The 27,578-nt window shown below is 36.8% G+C and overlaps 1 protein-coding gene across 1 annotated transcript in view; it reads right to left on the bottom strand.

Moving 5' to 3' along the window:
- The window catches only part of MAP3K5 (mitogen-activated protein kinase kinase kinase 5), a 198,033-nt gene that overhangs the window by 88,391 nt on the left and 82,064 nt on the right, over positions 1 to 27,578 (bottom strand). Inside the window, exons 7-8 of the mRNA XM_080806936.1 lie at positions 24,457 to 24,627; positions 5,461 to 5,573 (exon numbers count right to left, since the gene is read on the bottom strand). Coding sequence (XP_080663062.1) covers positions 5,461 to 5,573; positions 24,457 to 24,627 — 284 coding nt within the window. The remainder of the gene's footprint in view (positions 1 to 5,460; positions 5,574 to 24,456; positions 24,628 to 27,578) is intronic.

Genomic DNA, 27,578 nt, shown 5'->3' with positions numbered 1-27,578 from the left:
ATTTTGTTATGAAAGCACCTTGCTTCCCTTATAATATCATGAATTCTTTAGTTGCTTGAAACAGAAACACGCAACACGATCACTCATTTGCAGTATTAAAGTATATAGTATATGTATTTTGCAAGAGTAAAATGCTACAAATATGCAAGAACAATTAGACACTTAAAAGTTAAGGAAATAAGGAAACTGACAGTACTGTTTGATTACTGTTGCTTTATAACAAGACTTGAAAGTTAGGTAATGTAAATCCTCCCAATTTCATTCTTCAAGATCATTTTGATTCTTCCTGGTGTTTTGCATTTCATTATAAATTTTTCTCTACTCTGCGCTGTGTTATTTTTGCATTTGTAAACCTTTGTTTGCTTAAAGAGAATATATCCTTGTAGAATTGTTAAGTGCCACTAGCTTTCACAACATTAAAGAATCAGGAAAATTATCTGAGATTTGAGGCCAAGGTAAAATAGATGGGCCATGTCATCTCAATACTTCACAGGGGCATCAGGCCACATTTAAGGACTGTCTACGGAAAGTGTAATAAGTTAATTTCACTGTTTACCATTCATTAAAGATCTCAGATTTAGAGAAGTTTACTTGTTAACTTGCATGTTTTGGTTTAGTAGAGATTCGAATACTTTCTGTCTAGTAAAACAGATAATCCCTGAACTAGTTCTGTTTTTTTCCAATCAAACTCAGAAATGTTTGTTAAATTGTCTATGAATACCTCAGCTTCTAAAGTGCACTTTGAACTACACATATCCTCTTACTGTTTTCCATATTAACAAAGTTAGATAAAAATTTTTTTTAAAGATTTATGTTATTTATTTTTTAGACACAGAGAGAGAGAGCACAGAGGGTGGGGCAGAGGGAGAGAGAGAATACCAAGCAGACTCCCATCTAAGTGTGGAGCCCGATGTGGGGCTCGATCTCACAACCCTGAGATCACGACCTGAGCCAAAATTAAGAGTCAGAGGGCGCCTGGGTGGCTCAGTGGTTTAAGCCGCTGCCTTCGGCTCAGGTCATGATCTCAGGGTCCTGGGATCGAGTCCCACATCGGGCTCTCTGCTTGGCAGGGAGCCTGCTTCCCTCTCTCACTCTCTCCGCCTACCTCTCTGCCTACTTGTGATCTCTCTCTCTCTGTCAAATAAAATAAATAAAATCTTTAAAAAAAAAAAAAAATTAAGAGTCAGATACTCAGTCAGCTGAGCCACCCAGGCACCCCTAAAAATATTTCCAAGTGTTATATTTTATATTTCCTGAGAACTGTAAAATTTTTTGGAAAATTATACTTTAACAAAACAAAATAATCCTTAAAAAACTCAGTGCTACTTTTTATGATATAATACATTTAAGCCCTGAGTATTTTAAGAAAAAGTCCATTTGGGAATCCTTCACATTTTGTGATAAGTTAGAAAGAGAATGGCTTTGTTCCTAAAAATTTCATAAGATGAAAAAATTATACCCAGGTATGCGACAACATCCATGATCTCCTATTTGAGTATAAAAAAAAAAAAAACAAAAACCAACAAATACAAAGGAAAGAAGAAAGTGTAGAAGGAAAATGAGATAGTAAAAATGGGTATTTCTACTAACTTCGTCTGAAAATGAGCTATTTTTATTGTGTCATGCTTGCAGGAAATGAGCCAAGGATTGATCTAGTAGCAAATCACGTCAAACATTTAAATAGGGACTATGAAAATGTATGATCATAAAATTACAGTAAAAGTTTTAAAAGAAAATTTCAGGTTTACTTACTCTTGCATGCCGGAAGTTCATATTATAAGGGTGACATTTAGCTTTGACCTTGGCATGAATGTGTCACATGTTTGTGTTGTTTGACTTATTTTTATAGCCACTGCAATTCCTATTAGCTGGACATTAGAGCTTACAATTTGGGTTAAACATTTTGGTGAGACTGTTTTACTGGAGATGTTGCTTTACCCCCTGTTCATTGCAGGAAGAGGCACCCCTGGGCCATCCCACTGTTAGGGATGCTGATTGGATCACTGAGGGCCAGATCTCTGGAGGGCATATATAGAATGGACTGTGTAGGTACATTTGTCCTTTGCAACTAACAAGCAACCTGTGAGGGAGCTTTGGTATCGGGTAAATATGGTAAAATGAAATTAAAAAAAATAAACATTTTCACTTAATGATTTTAGTTCTAATTGATGACCCTTGCCAGAATCATTATTTCAACATCATTGTGAGCCTTATCGTTCTACTTCATTAACTAGAATTCTTTTGAGGAGTATGTTCTCTTTTAGAATAATACATTTAGTAAGAAGCATACTTTAAGAAGAGTGTCTACCTCATTAACTAGATGAGCTATAATAGCTCTTGAAAAAGAAGGGAAGGTACCGAATTTCTTCCCTATAATTTCCAAGTATCTGAGCAATTGGTCACCTCCATACAGGACAAATTATTTGTTCTGTAGTTGGTGATGGATTTTGTTTTTGTTTTGATTTCCTTTTTAAAATTATCTTTATAGAATCATGGACTTTCATATTCAGTAGTACAGATTTCATTTTTATTGCTCCCTGAAGATGAGATTCAAATAGTGGTTTGTCTTAATTCCAAGCACAATGTTCTTTCATTACACCATCATTATTGTTGGGGACCCAAACCTATAATTCTGACTCTCTCCCATAAAATGTCTCATAGTTGAAAAGGTCCCCAGAATATGGGAAAATCATCTATTATTAGGCTAACATCTGAACATTAATTTTAAGTCTTGTGAAGCTGAAAAGAGGAAGAACATGTAAGATGTGGTTCTGTGTTTTAAGTAGTCTAAACATTAATGCTTTTCCAAAAACTGGGAAAGTGAAATACAGATCATGAAACAGTCTTAATCTCAGATACTCACACAACTAGAATTGAGAGTCTTTGGGCATAGGCAAGGAGAACTAAGAATCAGGTCTTACTGTAGAGGTCTGAAACTTAAGATGGTATGTTTAGATGCTTCAATTTAGTGGTTATCTTTTGGTATCTTAATTTTTAATTACTTACCTTTTATAAATAAATCAAAATTTCAAAATTCACCTGAAGAAGGGATCTTATTTTTTAAAAAGTCTGATTACTAAAGGGAACTCCAAGTTCAAGCTAATTTGTACATTTGCAGGGGGCCAAGAGAAGGAATAGAAGAAGATACAAATTCTGAGAAATTTGAAATTTGAAATACTTTTTAAAAGTATATCTTTAAAATATGCAAAATGTGGGGCGCCTGGGTGGCTCAGTGGGTTAAGCCTCTGCAGGGTTATGATCCCAGGGTCTTGGGATCAAGCCCCGTGGCGGGCTCACTGCTTGGAAGAGAGCCTGCTTCCTCTTCTCTCTCTGCCTGCCTCTCTGCTTACTTGTGATCTCTCTCTCTCTCTGTCAGATAAATAAATAAATAAATCTTTAAAAAAATAAATAAAATAGGCAAAATGTGTTATTTATTAATCTTTTTATTATATACTATTAACTAATACTACATTAGACAGTTTATTTGATCTGTTTTTCCTTGAAAATCATTTTAATTCTATTTTGCCATAAAAATTAACTTTAGGTCAGCCTATGATGATGAGCATAATTTATTATTGAGTAGAATCTAAAGTAGTGAGTTTTAATTGCATTTTAGTTATAAAGGACATACAATTTGGAGTGCATGTCACAGTGTTTTAGAAACCTAAAAAGTCACATTTTCAGTCTGTGTATGTTTTTGCATTTTCCAAAATTTAAAATTCAACTTATATGTTTCCAAATGCTTGCTTAACATATATTATGAATGAGTTCTTTTGGGAAAAAAAAGTAAGGTACGTTTTCTTTACAAAGTTGTGTTATTCATAGTGCCTCAAATCTCAGAGTGCTGACCATTCTTCTTTTCCCTCAGCTTTATTGTAATATACATTTAATTATAACATCTTGAAAGTTTAAGGTGTAAAATGTGTTTCTTTGATACACTTACATACTGTAAAATGGTTACCACCATGGTGTTAGCTAATACTTTCATCACATCACGTAATTATCATTTCTTTTTTGCAATGAGATCTACTCTCTTAGCTGAGTGCTGATCATTTTAATCTGTACTTAACTTAAAAATGAGAATTCAGAGGAGGTACATTTTCAAGCCACTGTGTTACTGCTCCATCAACACATGCAAATCAGTGTCAATTCCTATAATGATCTGGAGGCCTTAATAAAACTTGACCTTAAGTTCAGGAACATAGCAGTACAAATTATTTTTAGCTCACTAGTACTTGAAGAATTTTGGCTTATGTAGAGTTTGAAAATCAAACTCAGATACAAAATTTTTTTTATAATCACTGGTCCTGAGTACAAGTTGCCACATATTTTCTCTGATTTCATTTACCAACTAAAAAAATTATTTCAAATAAAGCTCTGTGCATTGAATACCAGTGCAATCCAGCAGCAACAAGTATTTTATCATTCTTTTAGTTGGGGCCCTTTCAAAAATTATTTAATACTCAAACTTTGTTGTAAAGGATTTTCTAGAACATTACACATTTATAAGCCCTTCCCAAATGATGTAAAAAAAAGTCTAGGACTCATTTTTCTTGAAGAAAAATTAAACAGAAACAGTCTCCAGTTAAAATCTTAATGGAAGGAAAGCTTCTTCTACAATTTATAGATTCACTAAGATCGCTTTTTTTCCTTTATGAAAAATATGGCATAATATTATTCTAGGTCTGTAGTAATGACTCCAAAAGTGTTGGAAAGATTCTCTGAAAGACAGCAAAATCTCACTACCAGAGACAGTTTTCCAATACGCAAAACTTTAAAAAATGTTATTAAAGACAGAAGAAAAAAAACCCACAAAATTTATTCACTAAGATGCAGTCTATCTTCAAATTCCAAAGAAGGGTGAGCAGAGATAATGTCCACAGATAAAAGGGACAAAAGCACATTCTATCAATGGTTACAATTCAGAGATGGTCTCTCAGAAGACTCATCACTGCCAAGATTGCCATCTGCGTGACCTACTGTTCTGGGGCTTTGGAAGGCTCACCTCCAATACCACTGAAATCACAGTGCTTGAAGGTGTATAAGAGAATCAGAAATAGAAAATATCAGAGGTCTTTTCTTCATCTTCTCCTACTTCTCCTTCTTTCCTCCTCCTCCTCATCCTCTAAATCTAAAACAGGAAATGTTTCCGATGTTCCAAACATTACCTTATTTGGGAGTTGAGGCTGAATGCAGAGCCCATATTTTCAATACTAGTTTGTGCTGGGACAATAAATATTAACCAGGGTGTTTTTAGAAACAGGCAAAATAAATGAAAAACCAAGTTACATCCTAATATCAGGATTCTGCGCAATAATATGAAACACTAAACAAGGAGATACAGTAACAGAAAACCTATAGAACTAAAAAGCAAAGGGTCTATCTGTCAATGATTCTTTTTTTTGTACCAAGTTGGGTCCAGTTTCTTGACTTCCATGTAAAATATCAAGCAGCAATTACCAACTTTCCGGAGCTCAAAGGAAGATTCAAACTGATGCCCAGCTGCCAGGAGAAGGACCGCATAATTAATTCCCGACTGTAGCGATGGCTCAGATTCAAATGCCTTTTTGAACCTAATAAAAAAAAACAAAACAAAAAAACCACAAATGTACAAGTTTACTTCCTCAATCATGAAACTCTGGGTGTGCAACAGCTTCTGTTTGCATAACTCTGATGCCTGAGCAAGCAAAAATATTCCACTGGCCTTCACCCCAGAATGTAGTGTGCTGTGCTATTAGGATTTAATGCTTAAGTAACTTTGCCTTTCTTTGCCCTCCCTCCACTGCATTCCTTTGCTTAGCTTACCTTTACCATAGTAGCCTTTGTCTTTTTAAAAAATCCTCTTTTCAACAATCTAGCAGAAATGTGAGAGAGTGTGTGTGTGTGTGCGTGTGTTCGTTCACATGTGTAAGCAGTGGTAATTAAAACATAAGAACCCTCTACCTATTTTTCAAAGTGGTTTTTAAAAAGCCTGAAAAATATACAAAGCAAAGAGGAGCCCATCTAGGTAAACACTGAAACAATGAGTTTCACAAGAGTGATGCAGAAATGAAGTAAAGAATGTCAATTGCACTAAGACATTAAGAAAAACAGAGACTGTGGCTGTGCATGCTAATTCTGGCTCAAAGAGAATAAGAACAATTTTCTGAATATGCATGAAACTAAATATCAACCTTTGAAAAACACTTCGACATCTGAAAAGACTTCAGCGTTTGCACATCACTGTATTTTCAAGGTGATACTTTAGATTCTGTCCAAGGATTTCCTTACATCCATTGCTGAACAGGCAACCATATGCAATATTATCACATTTTGGAGCATGAAGAAAAAAAATGAAAATAAACACCCTGGTGACTGCTAGAAATTGCTTGATACAAACATGAAAAATGAAATTTTTACTTTAAAAAATCAAATCAAGGAAAATTTAAGGGCTACATGCTGAATGAATGATGATTTGATGATACCAAAAAAAAAGGTTATACAGAAAAAAATACACTACAATTCCAAGATAAAGGCATTCCCACTTAAATTATTAACTGTTAAAAGATAGGAATAGCAAAAGTGGTGGCAGGCACAGCAGTATGCATTACAGTATACTCTTCTTGGCTTTTATACATGCTTGAAATTTTCCATAACTTAAAATGGTAAGTTAAGCTTCAAAAGGAAAGAAAAAGTACATTTTTCTGCATATTAAGGATTATGTGACCTGTTTAAGGGTCTTTTCTTTTTTTAATGCACAACAGTCACTTTTAATGCACAATAGGTTTTTATTTTATTTTATTTTATTTTAAGATTTCATTTATTTTTTTGACAGACAGAGATCACAAATAGGCAGAGAGGCAGACAGAGAGAGAGGGGAAGCAGGCTCCCCGCTGAGCCGAGAGCCCGATGTGGGGCTCGATCCCAGGACCCTGGGATCATGACCTGAGCCGAAGGCAGAGGATTTAACCCACTGAGCCACCCAGGCGCCCCAGGTTTTTATTTTTTTTTAATTTAGTTATTTATTTGAGAGAGCATGTGCACACGTGTGAATGGGGAGAGGGGCAGAGGGAGAGAATCTCAAGCAGACTCCATGCAGAGCGCAGAGCCTGACACAGTGCCTCATCTCACTACCCATGATATCATGACCCGAGTCAAAACCAAGAGTCAGATGCTTAATCCACTTGAGCCACCCAGGCACCCGGGTCTTACTTTTTATTTTTATTTTATTTTTTTTTAAACATTTTTTTAAAAGATTTTATTTATTTATTGCACAGAGAGAGATCACAAGTAGGCAGAGAGGCAGGCAGAGAGAGAGAAAGGGAAGCAGGCTCTCCACTGAACAGAGAGCCCGATGCGGGGCTCGATCCCAGGACCCTGGGATGGTGACCTGAGCCGAAGGCAGAGGCTGTAACTCACTGAGCCACCCAGGTGCCCCATTTCTTTTTAAATAGAATAAGTATCTCTGAATGGAAACAAAAATCAAGCAAGTATTAATCTTAACTAGTTCGCTTAAATAATTACGACATGGGAGGAAGAACAGAAAATTTCCAAGTACACCACTGTTAGTGATCAAAAAGCATTTTTACCTCTCTAGAAGTACAGGTGTTTCCCAGTTCTAAGATGGAAAAAACATGCACCCAGACTGCTGATATTTAAAACTAGTCATATAAAGGAAAGACATGATTTTTAAATCTTAGACTCATTTAGGTCTCAGAAGTTTTTTTGTTTGTTCAGAGACAAGTAGAACATCCCACTACAAAGAGCATAGGAGAAGAAAGAAGTTGTATATTTTATTTTCTCCCAATTCATATCAAGATATGCAATATTTTCCAACAAATAAATTCTTTCCTTTTTCCTGAAACCAAAGAACATGGAATTTCTCTTAAAGATATTAAAGTAAAAATGCAAAAAGCAAGACATGCCCAAACCAATCAGTAAAAATTGACTAAGGACTTCCTATGTCCCAAAACCAACCAAAATGAAAAAGTTTGGCTTACATGTGTTTGTATGTTACAATATATAGTGTACATATATATTTTTATATTTTTTAACCAAAATATGAATGCCAATTAAATTAATAATTTCTAGGATTCATTGCATTCCAGGAGAATGACTTTAGTACTGAGGAGAAAGTTTTAGCGTTTTCTGGATTTTCCTGGAGATTAAGATAACATGTAGGCTGTGTTACAAGAGAAATAAAACCCTGTCATATATTATTAATATACCACCCACAGGAATTAAAAATTCTCACACACTGTCAAAGTAAATTAGTACAGTATTTCTTGCCTAAAATTTGTCAGTATATATCAAAATTGTAAAATTAAAAAAAATTAAGCATACCTGTTGATACAACAATTATACATCAATGAATTTTTCCTAAGGAAAAGCATCAAATATGTAATCAAAAATTCAGTTATAAGGATATTTGTTGTAAGTTGAAAAACTACTCTAAATTTCCAATATTATAAAGTATGATATGGAATAAAATGTATTCTAAATGTTTGAAAGCTATATACCATTTAAATTATAGAAAACTATTCAATGCCTGGGGGAAAACTTAAGCTTCAAAGTAGATGTAGTAGTCTAGTTAGAAGCCATCACTTCTGCTGTACCAACTATGGGGAAAAGGATACATAATCAAAAATATATTTTTATAGACACTGGAGATCTATGGCGGCAACATTTAAAAACACCATTCAAATAAAGCTTCAGAGAGGGAAAGTGCCCTTCCAAGATGAGCTGAATTGCTTTGTCTTCTACAGGGGCATTTGCTCATTCTGACCACAAGATGAGGGTTGGGCTTGGCATAGGCAGAGGAACTTCCTATTTGAAACTCTACCAGGGAAAAGAGAAACTAGTGGATTTCCTGATAGTTGCATGGGTTGGCATGATGGAATGAAACCTGGAGGAACCTCTCCACAGGGCATTTGTTGAATGCTGGGTTGTATAGGCAGCTGGGAGATGAGGCAGGGCTGGGATGGCAGAGTGAAATCTCCTCAAGTCTGGCAGGACTTAGAAGTAAAGTGCCACTAGCAAGAGGAGCTGGCAACAAATATATGACAGTCTCCTCCCTAAAAAAATTGCCAAATTTTAGAGCTGTATGATGTGAAAGAACAAAGAGTTAAACTCAAAACTTCAAAGGGCAGACATGAAATCACTCACAGCACTCAGATATAAGGAGATAGAGACCTGTTTGGCTCTCAATCAAAAGCTGAGACAAAATCAAGATAGACTGGGTCAACCAAAACTGAAACCCAGACCAACTCAATTCAATTGCATTTTTCCATAAAGACTTATTTATTTATTGGGGGGAAGGGGCAGAGGGCAAGGGAGAAGGAATCTTTTTTTTAAAAAAATATTTTATTTATTTATTTAAGAGAGAGACAGAGAGAGCACACAAGCAGGGAGAGAGGCAGAGGGAGAGGGAGAAGCAGAATTCCCACTGGGGCAGCTGGGAACCAGATGTGAGGCTTCATCCCAGGACTCCAAGGTCATAACTGAGCCAAAGGCAGAGGTGTAACAATCTGAACCACTCAGGCGCTCCAAGGGAGAAAGAATCATAAGCAGACTCCGTACTGAATGCAGAACCCTGTGTGGGCTCAATCTAAGGACCCTGAGATCATGACCTGAGCCAAAACCAAGAGTCTTAGCTTAATTAACTGTGTTACCCAGGTGCCCCAACTCAATTGCATTCTTTGAAGTAATCATCTTTTTATCCTATCTGGCTAAAAAGGAAAGTAAGAACTTCCTGTGAGAGAAAATAAACTATCTTCAGTCTTAAAAATTCTTAAATAGAAAATATATGGGATATAATAACTATGAGACATGCGAAAAGCCAGAAAAATGTGACCAATAAATAAAAGAGCAAAAACAGACAAGAGTAGCTGACTTAGAGATAATTCAGATGCTGGAGTTTATAAACAAGGAGTTTAAACTAATTATTACAAATATGATAAAATCAAGAAAAAGATGGACAAAGGAATAAAAAGATAAACAATTTCAATAGAGTGTTGGAATCTTAAGGAAAAAGAATCAAAAGGAATCTTTGGATGGGTTTAATAGACCAGACAGAGCAAAGACAGAGTTGGTGAAATGAACAGGTCAATACAACGTACCTAAATGGAAGCAGACAGAAAAAAAGAGGGGGAAAACACAACAAAGCATGAGACATATGGGACACAGTTAAGCTATCCAACATATGTATTATTGTTACTCCAGAAAGAAGGGAGAATACAGAACACAAGAAATATCTGAAGACATAATGGCCAAAAATACTACCAAACTGTTGAAAACATTAACCCACAGATTCAAGAAATTCAGCAAACTTCAAGTTAGGATAAAATGAAATAATCACAGTCTAAATGCCGAAACCAAAGACTCAGAAAAATCCTAAAATCAGCCAGAGTGAAAAAGATACATTCCTATAAAGGAAAAATGAAACAGATTTAGCAATACAAATTATGGAAGCCAAAAGATAATGCAATGACATTTTTAGAGTGATAAAAGGAAAAAAGAAAAAGTATAAGAAAGATGCTTTCAAGCAAGCAAAACCTGGGAGGTTTAATTGCCAACAGATTCACACTACACAAAATACTAAAAGTATTTCTTCAGACTAAAGAAAAATAATTCCAGTTGAAACACTGAACTGCAGAAAGAAAGAACATCAGAAAGGGTAAATGGGTGACTGTATATAAAAGATATTAACATTTCAAAAACTTGATAATTTAAACTGCCCTAAGTTTCTTTCCTTGTTCAGGAGGTGGTAAAGTACAAATTTAAGGTAGACTATGAAAGTCAAGGATGTAGATGGCAATCTCTAGGGAAGTACTAAACTAATAATATAAAAAAGTATTAGTAAAGGGCTAGTAGAGGATAAAATATAATATTAAATTAATAGAAAAGGGGGGGTGGAAGACTAAAAGAAAAAAGAACAATGAAACAAACAGAAAATAAATAGCCAGATGATAAACATAACTGAAAATATCAGTTATCACAACAAATATAAATGACCCAAACACTACAAATAGGAGAGTTTTGTCAAGTTAGACTGAACAACAGCAGCAAAGGAAGGAAGGGAGGGAGGGAAGAAGGAAGGAAAGGGCAATTTCCATTATACACATTTAAGAGACACACTTTAAATACAAGGACACAGTTAAGTTGAAGGTAAAATGATGCAAGAAGACATATTGCTCAAATACTAACTGAAAGAAGTTTGTTGTGATTATATATTAATATCAGATAAAAGACTTTAAGGCAAAAGTTATTAAAAGACATAGGAGGGACATTTCATAATAATAAAAGGGAATGAAAAAATTTATAATCCTAAACTTACCAATTAACATGGATTCATAAAAGCAAAAATTGACAGGACTAAAAATTAGATAGAATTATATTCATAGCTGGAGATTTTAAAACGCTTCTCGCAGTGATGATCAAACAAGCAGACAAAAAATATTAATGAGGATATGGAAGATTGGAACAACAAGATTAACCAAGGTAATCTAACTGACTTATGTGGAAAACTACGTCCAACAACAGTGCACCATATCCTGGGTCACAAGGCAATTATCAACAAATTTCAAAGAACTAAAATAATGCAGAGTGTGTTCTCTCACTGCAATAGAATTAAACTAAAGAATAAGAAAGAAAGATATGTTTGGACATTGAGCAACCTTCTTCTGAATAACCTAGGGGTCAAAGAAAAGTCATGCTGATAATGAAAAGATATTTGAGCTGAACAATACTGAAAATTCAATATATCAAAATTTCTGGGATGTAGAATAATTTATACCTTTAAATGCATATGTTGGAAAAAGAGCAGGGTTGAAAAATCAATGCCACAAGCTCCCATCTAGAAAAATTACAGCATATTATCCCCAAAGTAGAAGGAAAGATACAATAAAGGAAAGAGCAGAAATTAATGAAATAAAAAGTGTAATAAAAAAATCAGCAGTGCCAAAAGTTGGCTCTGCATGAGAAGACTAATAAAATGATAAACTCCAAGGCAAACCGCTCATCAGACAACAAGAGAGAGAGGAGAGAGAGAGAAAGAGAGAGAATATAAACTACTCTTATGCTGCACTACTGGGAACAAAAAGGAGGACATTAGTACACGTCCTGTTAGTATTAAAAAGAAGTGAAAAGGAGGGGTGCCCAGCTGGCTTAGTTGGGAGAGCATGTGACTCTTGATCTGGGGGTTGTGAGTTCAAGCCCCAACACTGGGTGCAGAGATTACTTAAAAATAAATTATATTTTTATAAAGTTTTAAAATATTTTTAGATTTTATTTTCTAAAGATTTATTTCAGAGAGAGAGAAAGAGAGAGAGCAAACATGAGCCGGCGGGAGGGGCAGATGGAGAAGGAGACTCCCTGCTGAGCAGGAAGCCTGATGCTAGGCTCCATCCCAAGACCCTAGGATCATGACCTGAGCCTAAGGCAGACACTTAACTGACTGAGCCACCCAGATGCCCCCAAAACAAAGTTCTTAAAAGTAAAATGATATTCAGAATAACTTAGTGCCAATAACTATGGCAACTTAGGTAAAATGGAAAAATTTCTTGAAAACCACATAGTAACATGATTTAAGAGAAAAAAAGAAAACTGTGTAATTTTATATCTGTTATAGAATTTATAACAATCTGAAATTACTTTTTATTCTATCATCTGTCTCCCCCAACAGACTGCAAACTCCATGAGAGCAGGGACCTTGTCATTCCTGTTGGACACTGAATCTCCAATGCCTAAATCATCAGGATGCCTGATACATTGCAGGTGAATATGAAATACTTACTGAGTGAAGAAAGTCTGCATCCATTTCTTACCAAGAACCAAGCTGAGACAAGTGATAAATACAGTGGTTCACAGAAGACTCAAGTATCTATTCACTTTCTTCAGTAGTCTAAACCCTGACTTTGATAAAAACCATATGCCCAGAAAGCTACATCCTTTGACCACATTAAATTAATGCACTGCATATCCCCTTCGCCAGATTACATTTTAAAGTTGCTGAAATTCACGTTTCATAAAATACTGAGGATACTGTTTATATAGCTTGCACTGTTGTCTATTGAGTATCTTATATGAGAAATTCCTTTAATTTATTCCTAGGGAGTGCACAGTTTCTTCTGAAGAAGTAGCATATGATTCTTTTTTCTTGCTCTACTAAAATGCCTATTGATTTGGAGGTCAGTTATACCAAGCATGTTGGTCCTTACAATGGGCATATTTGTATTCTCTACTTCCTTGATGCTAATTTTCCAAACATAGTTTATCATTTCACTGGTTTTTTTTTTAAGACTCAAACTTGATAAATTACTGTTAAAATGCAGATGCTAAAATAATGTTAAAATATAGATGTTAACATATAGATGTTGAAAGAACGAAAGCATCCATTTTAGCTGAAGGTGATGCAGCAGTCATTTTAGGGAAAGTGTGTCACAGTATCAAACAACTGCAAATCCTAGGAACTAGCAACACCTGTTCATGCCACATTTCTACATTAGTTGGCTCAGCTTTGCTCCACATTGTTTTCCTCCTGGGACTCAGCCTGCAGGAGCAGTTTTCCCCAGGAAAAATGACCAAGGAAAAATATACACAGCACAACCACAACATGGGTTTTAAAGCTTCTGCTGATAACGAGCAACAAGCAAGACATACACCCAAACCTGGTGTCATGGGTGGGACAGATCGCCTACCTATGAACAGGGATAGGATATTTCTAACAATAGTATGACATAGCACAGATGATATTCTCCACCCAAGAAAGCTGTGGTTAATACCAAATAGTAACGATACCAAACAGACACACTAGTAATAGCTGCCTCTCATTACTGAGCACCTACTAGGTACAAAGGATTGCATTAGATGCTTCAAGCATAGTATTTCTAATTCTGACAATTCTTCAAGGCAGAGAGGATTCTCTCAAGATTACTGATCAGGACACTAAAGACTGGACATATTAAGTCATGCACATTAGAAATGGTACAGTAGGAACTTGACCCAATTCTGCTCAATTCCAAAGCTGAGCTCTTGGTATCACCCTGCTTTATCCTTTGGTGTATGTTCAAAAAAATTTTAGTCCTTTTTCATTACTTTCTCGTTTTTTTGCTTTGTTTTGTTTTTGTGTTTTAGTTAAAGGGAGTTGGGTGAAGCGGGAAAAATTATGACAAATAAAAGCAGGAAGAACTGCTTTTACATCAAGGATAAAGTTTATATTCCATATACAACAGAAACAGCTATTGATATATTCTTTATATATATTTTGTCACAAAATATATTTGATTGATCTTATTAGAGACTAATATTTTTAAAAGAATGATATAGCAATACTGCTGAATGTGCCCATAAAAATCCCCCAAAGAAGTTCTATGTTGTTGAAAACTTCACCGTTTAACTGGCAAGAGGATAAATGAATGTGAATGTTAGTCCTTACATAAAGAAATCTATAAACAATGATTAATAGTGTAAAGCTATCTATAGAGAAATAAAATCGCCAGAGGTGAGTAAGCTAAACTAAAGATGACTTCATGAAATAAAGAAATCTTGAGGATGAAATTAGATATTCACATCTTAAGAGGATTCTAGTGACTACATTTGAATAACTGTATGAAGTTATGTCCACTACTGTTGATTTTTTCCCTATTTTAATACTAAATGTTTACCGGAAAAAGTAAGTACTTTGCATTCTTCAATTCATTATTACATTGAAAAGATGCATACTTCTTAGTTGAGCTTCCAAAGCAAGAGATTTTTGTTCAAGGCTGCCTTATTATTAGCAACTGTATTTGTCACCTGATTGCAAACTAGCTCTAAAAGAGGCAAGTACTTGATTATGAAGTGAGTGATGAAGTCTTTAGAACAAAGACAGCTCATTTTTTGCATCTGCACTGAGATGTTCAACAAAGTCAAGAATAAAGGAAATATTCTTGAGTTGATTATTTCTAGCTAGAGAGCATCTACTTTCTATCAAAGAAGAAACTGAGCTCAAGTCAAGTTCTCTCTATTTAGCTGTCATTTTTCTTGCTTTGTGATATAACAGCTGTGATTCTTTCTGGGAGACATAAAAGTAATTAAATTAGAATTTCATGATGCTTTGCATCTCTAGGGATATTTCTTAAATTATCACTCATAAAATAACTCACAGACAAAGCAGGACAGTGTAAGAAGAAAACTAGTGCCAAATCACTCCATCAATTTAGATTGGGGAGGGGAGAGACCTTCTCTTCATTTCAAACTAGTTATTTGTATATGATCCTTATTATACAGAAAAGTCAGAAGAAAATAAAACACCCCCAAATTCTAACTATCTTCTTCCAGTCCTTTTCCTCTTCACAGACATTTTTTTTTCCAAAAAAAAGAGAATCATGTTATTTTTATAATCTGTTTTAAAATTTTGATTGGATGGCATGATGCATGTTACTATCAAAAAATTTTTTTAAACCACCATTTTCTTCTGGGTATATACCTAAAAGAACTGAAAGCAGGAAACTCAGATATCTGTACACCAGTGTTCATAGCAACATTATTCATTCACAATGGCCCAGAGGGTGACAACAAGACAGATGTCCATCAACGGATGAATGGACAAATATAATATGCTGTATACATAAAATAGAGTATTAGTCTGCCTTAAATGCCATAAGATTCCACCTATATGAAATACCTAGAGTAGTCAAATTCATAGAGACAGAAAGTAGAATGCTGGTCACCAGGGGCTGGGAAGAGGGGAAAATGGGAAGTTGTCTGATGGGTATAGAGTTTGAGTTTTGTAAGATGAGAAGTGTTGTGGATGGAGAGTGGCGATGGTTGCAAAGCAAGCCAAATGTACTTAATGCTATTGAACGAGGCTTCAAACAGTTAAAATGGTAAGTTTTATGGTACCTATATTTTTATCACCAAACCCCATCACCACAATTTTGAATGAGTGATAGTCCATCATATGGGGAGGCTATCCTTCGTTTAACATTTTCGCCAACGGTTGGACATTTAGGTTTCTTCCAATTTTTTGTTACCATAAAATTCAGTGTCATAAACACTGCTGCAAACACATCTTTGTTTCTGTATCTGCTATTTCTTCAGGATAGTTTCCAAAGGACATAACTGGATTAAAGAACATGAAGTATGTCAAGGCTTTTGATGCATAATGCCAAATTGCTTTCCACAAAGATCTTACCAGTTCACTTTCCTAGGAGCAGTGTAGGAGAGAGACATTTCCATTGCATTCATGCCGAAATAGAGTACCCTCATCTCTTTTCATCTTTGCCAATTGATAACAACAAGAAAGCCTAGCTTGGGATTTAAACATGTACTTATTCGACTGCTCTTGAGAATGAACTGTTTTCACGTGTTTATGACCAATCTAAACTTACCCTTCCAATAACTGCCAATTTTCTCAAATTAAAATGTAAACCCCATATTCTAAGAAGGCTGGGAAGATGGAAGGAGATACATCTAGGGAAGCTCTAAAGGGCAGATAAAAATGGGATCAGGGTTTTAAACTTAATCTTTAAAGATGTGAAGAACAGTGAAGATTTAGGAGGAAGGGAGTGACAGCAAAATATGGAGAAAACCTAACCTTTACTAAAAAGAGAATAAGCATATTATCAATTGTGGTTAATCTATTCAATAACACGGACTCACTATGCAGAATCTCCAGGGGCAAAGAACTCCATCCACATAGTTGAAAAACTCCACAAAAGACTGTAATGTTCAGCCAGGCTTGGAAACGATCGCTTTAATTCACTGAGTGAAATCAGCCATATTCTTCCACGTTCTCCTTCCTTTTCAGCATAATGCTTGGCAAACATCTAGTTTTCTCACTCAACCCTCTGACAACTGAGTTACATAAAGCAAGCCTTAGTTGCCCTCCTTAGGTGCTGAGTATTTGTTAGCCACAATTAGGAATCTTCACAGTGACATCCTGAATACTACCATTCCTGGATTTCAACTTGGTTAGGCCATAACAGAGCTTCATCCAATCTATTGTTTGCTGGGTGTGACATTAAAGCAAGGCCAAGGCATGCAACCAATTTACCAGGGTGCTAGCTTATAAAGCAACTGTGAGGGCACCTGGGTGGCTCAGTAGGTTAAAGCCTCTGCCTTTGGCTCAGGTCATGATCTTAAGGTCCTGGGATCAAGCCCCTCATTGGGCTCTCTGCTCAGGAGGGAGCCTACTTCCCCCCTCTCTCTCTCTGCCTGCTGTTCTGCCTACTTTTGATCTCTCTCTCTGTGTCAAATAAATAAATAAAATCTTTTTAAAAAATTAAATAAATAAATAAAGCACCTGTGGGTTCAGTGTATGTTCTACCCGGGTCTCCAGGTCATCCTGGAGCTGCTGGTCCCTTAGGAGCCCTCTACATCTGAACATCAATGAGCTAGGGGTCATGCTGAGTTACTACGAACTCTTCAGGCTTTGAGTTCTTTAAAAAAAAAATAGTGGTGGTGGTGGGGGGGTGTGCCTGGGTGGCTCAGTCAATTAAATGTCTGCCTTCAGCTCAGGTCATGGTCCCAGGCTCCTGGGATCGAACCCTACATCAGGCTCCTTGCTCAGCAGGGAGCCTCTTTCTCCTTCTCCCTCTGCTGTGCTCTCTCTCCCTCTCTCAAATAAATAAATAACATTTTAAAAAAATCATCTAAAATTTGGAAACTCACCTAACAGACACAATAAAGGACTGATCAAAAATAATGTCAGGGGAATGGTGAGATAAAACTCTGGGGGACACAGAGGGTAGTGGAAATGGAGATAACACAGAGAAAGATATCTCGAAGCCAAGAAAAAGAAAAAAAGGGCTAATCTGGCAAATGGAAAATAGGCATTGGTCTCTATTTGTAGGTCGATTGGCTTGTTACATAACTCTCCCAAAGTAAAGCCAACCCTATTAATAATGTAAAAACTAAGTAGTTATTAGGTACACATTACTGTTTGAATAGCACTGTCACTGACGTCAAAGAAAATTAGTTGATAAGGCAAAGCTGTCTGTCCTCTTGCAAGTTACTATGGAAAAACGAACATATTAATGCTAAAAACAGGCTGAATGCTTTCAATTTCCTGGTTATGGACCTTTTTCGCATTAAAACAGGAGAGACATGATTACATTAATATTGTACAGGCACCTAATTTCCTTTCAAATTTCTGCAAATGACTTCATATCTCCCCTTAAGAATGAGAATGCCATCATGTCTAAAACCAAATATAATTGCAAACATGCACGGCCTATCCACAGTACCCCACAACAGCTCTGGTACGTGAAATTTAAATAAGACCCATATAAAAAGTATACAAACTCTAATTTTTCCCTCATCAACTACATGTTCAGCTAGTTGCAGGTAGATGCAGGAAGAACAGAAAGAAAACATGGGAATATTTTAGGAAAAGGGAAACGTCATCTAGTTAGTGTTCATGTTGAATGCAGATAAATGTAACAATATATAAAGAAATACAAAATATTTTCACATATTCTACACTAAAACTATAGTACTAGGTCCCTACGAAATTCTAGGACTTTAACATATGCTGCTTCTTTTAATTCTCACAACAGAGCATTTATTCCTCCCCAAACAGTAAGTTTAAGCCAGTTGGAGTTGTAACAATCCTGTCCTCCTTCCCAGTGATTTGTGTAGTATTGGGCTGATAAAGGAATACCAGAAGCATAAAGAAGTAAGGAAAGTCTGGGGTAGGTTTTTGTGAGCGTGCCTTCCCAGTTCTAAGAAAAAGATGGCTTCCACTTCCTCTCCAGGCCATGGTGTAGCTAAACTGGATTGATGCCTGGAACGACCATGGCCACTTTGCAAGCCTATGAAAGCCAGCCCAAGGGCAGAGCCACCGACAGCAATAATGAGGCAACAGACCTTGGCTGATACTTTTAAGTTTTGACTCAACCTACTCAGACCCAGCCTCACTTTTGGACTTCAATACACTGTCTTATTGTTGAAGCTCATCGGAGTAAGGTGTTCTGCTACTTATAAGATGCTAAGAGCATTCCAATTCCTGCAGGTAAATATTATCCTCATTTTTTAAGAAAATGGAATTTTCTAAAGGGTATCTTTTCTAAGATCACACTGTTTCTAAGTGTTGACTCAGTATTTATCTCACATCAGTCTCCCCAAAGTCCTCTTCCACAAAACAGTATAGACATTCCCGGAAATATCTGTTCCTGAAAATTCTAGGAAAGAGAGCCTCGGATGTAGTAAAAACAACACTGAATCTGAAAAATTAGATTTGAGATTTTATTAGTAACAGCACATCAAAAAATTGACTTAAGTTCTTCCAGTTTCAATGGCCTTGGTTGTAACGTGGGAGGAAAAAATGTCAGCATTGCTTTCTGTACAAGGTGCTTCTAAGTCTGCAACAGCTAACAGCATATACAGAAACCTTGTGTCGACTCCAAAGTTGAAGGGATTGATAATTATTTCCACCAACTGAACAAATACTGCACATAACAAAATGTTCTAAGTAAGCCACTCTCCACGGGAATTCAGCATGACTGTTTCGTGGTTACTTCTTTGTTAGATTAGGTTAACAAAGGAATGGTGGAGATAATCTTTGCAATGAATTTTCCATGGCTCTCCAAGTCAGTACACAGTATTTCCTTGAGCCATTCTAGTTAAGTCTGTCACTTCAGAAACTCTGTGGCCTCTTTTTAGGATGTGAGTCTAGGCTTTGGGGTCACAATATTTCCTACTTTGAAAGCTGAGTATCCCCCCCTGGCGTCACTGCCTCATCTTGTGTGATATCCTCTCGCAGCCCCAAACATCCTCTAACCAGAGCCTGTGACCCACACAATTACTGTTTTGTCCAACTTAGATTTACCTGTATGTTTAACAGCTATGATAAAAAGTGACAACCTCTTCATGACTAAGAGCTAAACTCAGTTTAATTATGGAAAGGTCAAAAAGGCATTTTTCCTACCCTAAGTTGGATTATAGAAATTTAACTATAGAAAAAAACAGCATTATTTTAGCCAGCCCCAAGAGCTTCAGTGGACTAAAATAATGAAGGAAGTGACAATGAAAAACATCAAATGTCAGAGAACTAGTCTTTTTTTATACTTAAATCAGCAGGATGTGTTCATTCAAACCACTCGGCCTCTGTCCCAGATAAGATTCAACAACCAAAGTTTGTTCTAGCAGAAGAGAAAAAAAAAAATTATTCGAACAACGTATCACAATTCTGCAAACTTAAAAAAAAATTGAAACCATAAACTTTTTTCTCATTTCCTTCTTTTGTACTCTGAACCCCCAGGAAAAGCTCTCAGAAAAATAGATGCGCCCAGGTGTAAAACAGTGCCTCACCACAGCTCCTGTACCAGGTTCCATGCTCAGAGGGGGGCAACATATTCTCCCTCTGGCACGGAGCAGAACCCTGAACTCATCAAAGGTGTTACAATGGGAAACTGGAAGAAAGAGCTGGATGAGCCACTCAAATCACAATTGCTTGGGGCTCTTATACTATTGAGTGAAAGTTCCTGTCCTTAAATTTTCTGTGGTCAGTACATCACTGTCTCTGCAACCCAGCAAAAAATGATTCAGGCCATGGCAAATGTCCATGGAAAGAGGCCTTGAGGGACTGACTTACCTGCCATGACATCTCTCTCCTTGTCCTCGCACCGGCATCTGACAAGTGAAAACTCAGAGAGATGATGGCTCAGACAAAGTCAGTGGAAACATCCCTGTGGGACCCATGACTCAGGACATATATAATCCTGGGTAAATCTGGCAGGATGTCTCATAACCTCAGGGACACCCTCTTGTGTCAGCACCTTGACAATGTGCTTTCACAGCTCAGCTCGAACAGGAAGGGAGGTTAGGGACGATGCCAACACACCAATATGAATGAGTGTGTTTGCAGCACTGTGGGAGTTGGATCAAAACATTAAGAAATACCGAAGAAGCTTTACAAGTGTGGGGGTGTGGGAAAAAAAACAAAAAACAAAACAACAACAACCGTATTTAAAAAGGGAGGTGGGGGGTAACTTCTTAGCAACCCTTGGGACAAACGGATATATATGGATCTACACGACAGTAATGGTAGGTTATGGATAGCTAATCTACAGTAAAAGTGACATTCTTTTAATACCAAATAAGTTTGTGAGTGACACAAGATCAACTCCTAGGGGCCCTACCATTAAAAGGCTTTGATCTCTAACAGCCTTCCTTGTTCTTACTAGAAAATTAATGGACAGCTTAAAATAAAATCATAAAAATTCTGACATCTTCAATTTGACCCAAAGACCTTGACACAAAGCTCTTTTGAGAGACTGTTAATAGTCCTCAGCTAAAGGGGAACCATAAAAAAGGAGTCAGAATCTGGAAGTACAGAAAATTAAAACAATACACAACTGGAAAAAACTCTGTTCCTTAACTGAACTTTATGTGACCTTGAAAGCTCACAGTAGTCTAAACTGTTTGATTTTCAAATAGGGAAATACTTTATTTTATTTCTGTGCACGACATGCACTAACTTCATAGGAGGTGTTTTCCATTTGATTTCACTGACCATGAAACTTAGGTTTGTGAAGATGACCCATGCATATCATTATCACAACCATATCAGAGCATTTCTACTGACACAATGCTTCCAAATACCAGATTCTAATTCTCCTACAACTCAGAATTTTCTTAAAGTGTAAATCCGGCAATACAAAGGCTGCATAGTTGCATTCCTCTTTTGTAACAGCAGGAAAAAAAAAAACAAAAAACTTGGTTAAGAGAAACCATAAAACTCTCTGGATTATACTAAAAATTTGTAATACAAATTTAAAAGTCCAAACCAAAGTTTTCCATGAGGATCCAGAAAATCACTGTCCCCAAGTTTTCCTCCCCGGTTGTAATCCATTATCCCAATTTCAGTCCCTCATTCAGTGGCGAAAATTATACAAGATTTTGAAAATTAAGGTTTATCCTTTCACAACTTAAAAAGATTTTATGGCTATCACTGAGGAATTCCTGAGGTAAGCCAACCTCTTTTAATGTATACATTTAAATTAGAGAATAGTTTAGGAATATTAAGAAATACAGAAAAATAATATAAGCAACACTCCCACATACCCACTGTTCTGCTAAGAAAGGAAATGTTGTAATTATTCTTACAGCTGTATGTGAATCCCTCCCTTCTACTCCTTTATCCCCACTGGTAACCAGTATACTGAATTGAGAATTTATGATGTGTACTCATGCATATATACCTTTACTAGGCGTATATGATTGCTTTTAAAGTTCCCATAAATGATATTGTACTCCATGAATCTTCTGCCATTTGCTGATTTTGCTCAACTTTTTTTTTTTTAAGATTTTATTTATTTATTTGACAGACAGAGAAATCACAACTAGGCAGAGAGGCAGAACTAGAGAGAGGGGGAAGCAGGCACCCTGCTGAGCAAAGAGCCTGTTGCTGGGCTCAATCCCAGGACCCTGAGACCACGACCAGAGCCAAAGGCAGAGGCTTTAACCACTGAGCCACCCAGGCACCCCTTGCTCAACTTTTTTTTAAAAGATTTTTTTTTTTTTTTGCATGTCAGAAGTTTTATACAGAAGAACTTTAAGAATTTCTCTAGAGTATATAAGTAGATCTGCTGGATCTAGGATAGGCTAGCTGTCAACTTGCCTTGATAGGATCAAAATCTTTAAGTGGTCATAAACATTTCTGCCACAGCCAGGAGAGACTGCCTTTCCTCTAACATCCTTGCCAACAACTGATATTGTCACACTTAACTATTTCTTTATAAATCTAGTAGTTTCTAATGGTGTTCTAGACATTTTGGATGCTACATTGTAGAGTTTGGATTCTGTTACACTCCTCTTAAGAGTATTTGGTCTTACTCTAACAGGCAAATAAATTGTTGGTAGTTTACCTTGATCATGTGGGGGCTTGGTTTTAAGTTTTATTAGAGTGGCTCTGTATCATTTTGCTCTTAATTTTTAGTGCACTTCTTTAGTCCTGGGATGTAGTTTTTTATTCTTATGGTGTGGCCCTTCGGGACTTTCAGTGGAAAGCTCAGATTGCTCGTGAAGCCCTTCTAACATCAGGTTCAAATTCCAAAGTCTGTCTCTCCTACACTGGGCAGCTGCTGAAATTTCTGTTCAGCTCTCAAAGACTTCTAGCTACTGTGTTCCACCTGGGCTCCTAGGGTAAAACTCACACATGCCAGGGGCAGCTGAGAATTGAACAAGAGTTTATACACAGATTTTGGGGCTCTCTCTTTGTGGCTCCTTCATGTAGGTGGTATCTCACTCAATCTCCAGGCACTCTGGCTGCCTCAAACTAAGCCCTCTGACCATTAAGACTCTGATTTTCTTCTTGAGTTCTATCTGTCCTTGGGCTTACAGATTGGAGAATGCCCCTAAGAGAAAAATGTGGATCTTACCCAATGTGGTACCCTTCATCCAAGAACCAAAATTTCTCCAGTTTCTGACCACTTAATAGTCACTCTTCAGTGCTTTCAAACTGCTTTCCTTCTTAAGTGTTTTTCCAAAGTTTATAATTGTTAAAATTGGCAGGATTAGCAGGCAATAGAACCCACTCTGCCATTTCCAAAAGGCAGAACCTTGATGAACAGAAGCAAATCTTGATGCACTCTCATTTCCCAATCTGTTCTTTCTATGATTAATGGTATTTTTAAGCCTTGTTTAAGAAATGCTTTCCTATCCCAAGGTCAACTTGTATATTTTATTCTAAAAGATTTTTTTCTGAAGTATTTAAAAAAATATTTTGGTCTTTAATTCACTTGGAATTTCACTTCTTAAACATGGCTTAAAGTAGAAATACAATTTCATTTTATTTTTACGAGCAGATGAACAAATTTTCCCAGTCCCATTCCTGAAGAGTCCACCCTTTTCACTCTGATCCATGAAGTGCACTGTCATAAATCTAGTCTCATAAACATCTCAGTCTGTTCCAGGCTCTCTCTTCTGTTCCAGTGTCTGTCTACGCTTACACTTATATTGCAATATCTTAATTATTACATCTTTATAGTAGGTCTTGTTATCTGGTAGAGCAAGTTCTTCCACTTTATTCTCCAAGATTGCTTTGCCTTTTCTTGGCCCTTTGTATTTTTCAAATAAATTTTAGAATCAATTTTTCATGTCACATGAAAGCTCTGTTGGGGGAGAACTAACATCTTTAAAATATTAAATCTTCTCATCCACAAATCTGGTATATTTTTTCATACATTCTAGAATTCCTTCATGTCTTTCTATCAATTTCTATAAATTCTCCAAAAATGATATTTTTGTTGCTATACTCTATATTTTAGAACATCTTTTTAAAATGTTACTTTCTCAAAGTATCTTTTCATCCAACTTACCCCAATGCACTCTACCATATCAAATGAATTTCATCAAAGTTGTTTACTGAAGCTATAAACTCTAAGATTTACTTGTAATACACAAGCTACAGGATAACAGTAATTTAGCACTCCCATCCATAAACCATTTTTTTCATGTCATGGATTTATCAAGTATCTTATCCGATATACTCACCAAGAAGCTCCATGGTCTCTACTTTCAGTATCCAGGAAATTAGAGTCCAAAAACATGTCTTTGTAGATTCGACCAACTAGGCAATACATATCAGAGGCAACCTGCCCTTCACTTTGCACCAGCGGGATCATAACATCAAGAGCTTTGGCTCTATCTCCAGGGAGATTTCTCCTAAGGTAGGGGGAGAAAAAACATCACTGTTTCAATATAGATCACAGAAGCAATGTAGGCCTTTTTAAAACTCTGCTTGATATTTTGATTCACACTAGTGAAGTCTGGCAGGATAAAGACAACCATAGATTTTGAGAGTTCCCTGTAAAGCTCTGTCCTAAGCCTTTTCGTCTTTTCATCCTACTGCATGTCTACTGGATTTAACAAGGATCACTTTTGAGCTGCTTTCCTGACGACAGTGATAGGTTTGCATTAACCCATCTATATAGTCCTTCTAATTTCGCAGTCCATAGGTTCATGGTTCATAGGTTCAAGGGCATGAAGTACAATTAGGAATGCAGTCTGTGGCCTTACATGGGGCAGCTGACCAATCCAGACAAGGACCAAACCCTGACTTTAGGTTTCAACGGCTTTTGCTCCAAAACACTGTACAAACTTATTCACAGACAATACCAACAAACCAACTTTAAGTCAAGAGTTGCCTAATGTCCATGTGTGATCAGATGATGATCTAAGGAAGATGTTTTAGGTAGGTCATTTTAAAATAGCAAATATGTGTAGTTCATTCTCAAAACCAGATAAAAATTCTCTTAAAGGGAAGCCTGGGTGGCTCAATTGGTTAAGTGTCTGCCTTCAGCTCAGGTCATGATCCCAGGGTTCTGGGACTGAGTCTTGCATCAGGTGCTTTGCTCAGCAGGGAACATGCTTCTCCCTCTGCCTGCTGCTCCCCTATTTCTGCTTGCTCACATGTGCACGTTTGCATAGTCTCTGATGAATAAATAAATAAAATCTTTTTTTAAATTTTTGCTTATTTGGCAGAGAGAGATCACAAGTAGGCAGAGAGGCAGGCAGAGCGAGAGGAGGAAGCAGGCTCCCTGCTGAGCAGAGAGCCCGATGTGGGGCTCAATCCCAGGACCCTGGGACCATGACCTGAGCTGAAGGTAGAGGCTTAACCCACTGAGCCACCCAGGCACCCCATAAATAAAATCTTTAAAAAAATTCTCTTAAAAATTATTTCTTGGACCTTAAGAACATTGTGCTAAGTGAAAGAAGACAGTCACAAAAGATTACATATAATATGATTCCATTTATATGAAATGTCCAAAATAGGCAAATCTAGAGACCAAAAAGAGATTAGTGGTTGCCTAGGTCTGGGAGATTTTGGGGGCAAGGGGAGAGTGACTACTAATGGGTTTCCTTTTAGGGAGATGAAAATGTTATATTGTGTTGACGGTCATACAATTCTGTTACTATATTAAAAAACCATCAAATTGTACACCTTAAATGGGTGAATTGTATGATATATGAATTATATTTCAATAAAGCTGCTACATAAAGTTATTTCTCTTCTCCACTATGACTTCAAATACATCTGGTCTATGAAATACCTTTTTACACTTTGTCCTAAATACCTTGAGCTTATAATAACCCTTCATACAAATATGTTTATCAATTCATCATACTGTATTTTAGGAAAGGTAAGGATAAAACACAAAGAAAAATCTAACAGGCTCTATGGACTTTGATTTTTCATTCCATAAAAAAGAACATATTCCATTCTGTCTCTCAAGAAAGATTTATTTGAGAGTCAGCTGGAGCTGGTAATCTCTGGAGGTCTCATCTCACTCTGTCAAATCTAAAGAAAAAGATGTTTAATAAATGGGGAAATGAAATATACTTCCATTCTACACTTATTGATAAAGTTAGCAAGGATAAAGGAGGAAAGAAAGAATCTCTGGTTGAATAGTGTGCTGACTTCTTTCGTTGCAGACGGAGGCAGGAGGAACTAGTGATAAAGAGCAAAGAGACATCAGTATGGGACAGATCCAGGTTTGAGCCTCAGTTTTAAGACTTGCTAACTATGGGTTCTGAAGAAAAGCGATTCAATGTCTCCAACCTTCAGCTTCCTCATCTGTAAAATAATCAAGCCTTAAGTGACACACAGCAAGTGGTCCAGAGTCATGATGTCCCTCCCTTTCTCTTTCGCTCATTCTCTTTAGTTGTAGCAACTGTATATATATTTAACTCGCCACCAGGGAAGACAGCAGCACAACTAACAAGCTTTGGACAGCTCAGTGCTTTGGGCCTCTCCATGCCTCTCCAAGCATGGCCAGCCTCCTTGGTAATTCTGGGTAGGACGTGGCACTGACGTATGTGCCATGATGTGGACAGAAGGCCGACAGGCAGGACTGGAAGTAGCAGCCTTCATGCGGGTCTTAGCAGATTTCTGGATACATGCCCTAAAATGTGGCCAACAGAGTTCTGATTGTAATTAGATATGTTCAGGGCAGTGAAAATGAAAATATTCTCTGGTTAGGAATATGTTCATCTAGATATAACTACCATTACCCTACTTAGCAAATTTTTTTAAAGATTTATTTATTTATGGGAGAGAGAGAGAAAGAGTTGGGGCAGAGGGGAAGGGGCAGAGGGAGAGAGGGAGAGTCTTAAGCAGACTCTGCACTCAGCACAGAGCCTGACACTGAAATTGATTCCATGACCCCAAGATCATAACTGCAGCCGAAACCAAGAGTCCGACACTTAACGAACTGAGTGACCCAGATGCCCCCCTACTTTGTAAATTTTTAAGTAAAGAACCATTTGGGGTTGAGCATATTTGCCTAAAAATAACATTATATTCATGCAATTAAAAAAATTCTAAGCAAGTATAAATAGCAAATACAAACTCAGAGAAAAAAGAATTTTTTTAAAAGATTTTATTTATTTATTTGACAGACAGAGATCAGAAGTAGGCAGAGAGGCAGGCAGAGAGAGAGGAGGAAGCAGGCTCGAGCCCAACGTGGGGCTCGATCCCAGGACTCTGGGATCACGACCTGAGCCGAAGGCAGAAGCTTTAACCCACTGAGCCACCCAGGCGCCCCGAGAAAAAAGAATTGTAAGAATTTAAGGAATAGCATGGAGGACATTAGGGGAAGGAGGGGAAAACTGAA

This window comes from Martes martes (genome assembly GCF_963455335.1).
Source record: "Martes martes genome assembly, chromosome: 6".
Lineage (NCBI taxonomy): Eukaryota > Metazoa > Chordata > Mammalia > Carnivora > Mustelidae > Martes > Martes martes.
Note: the sequence above shows the minus strand (reverse complement) of the source record. Positions and strands in the feature narration are given on the sequence as shown.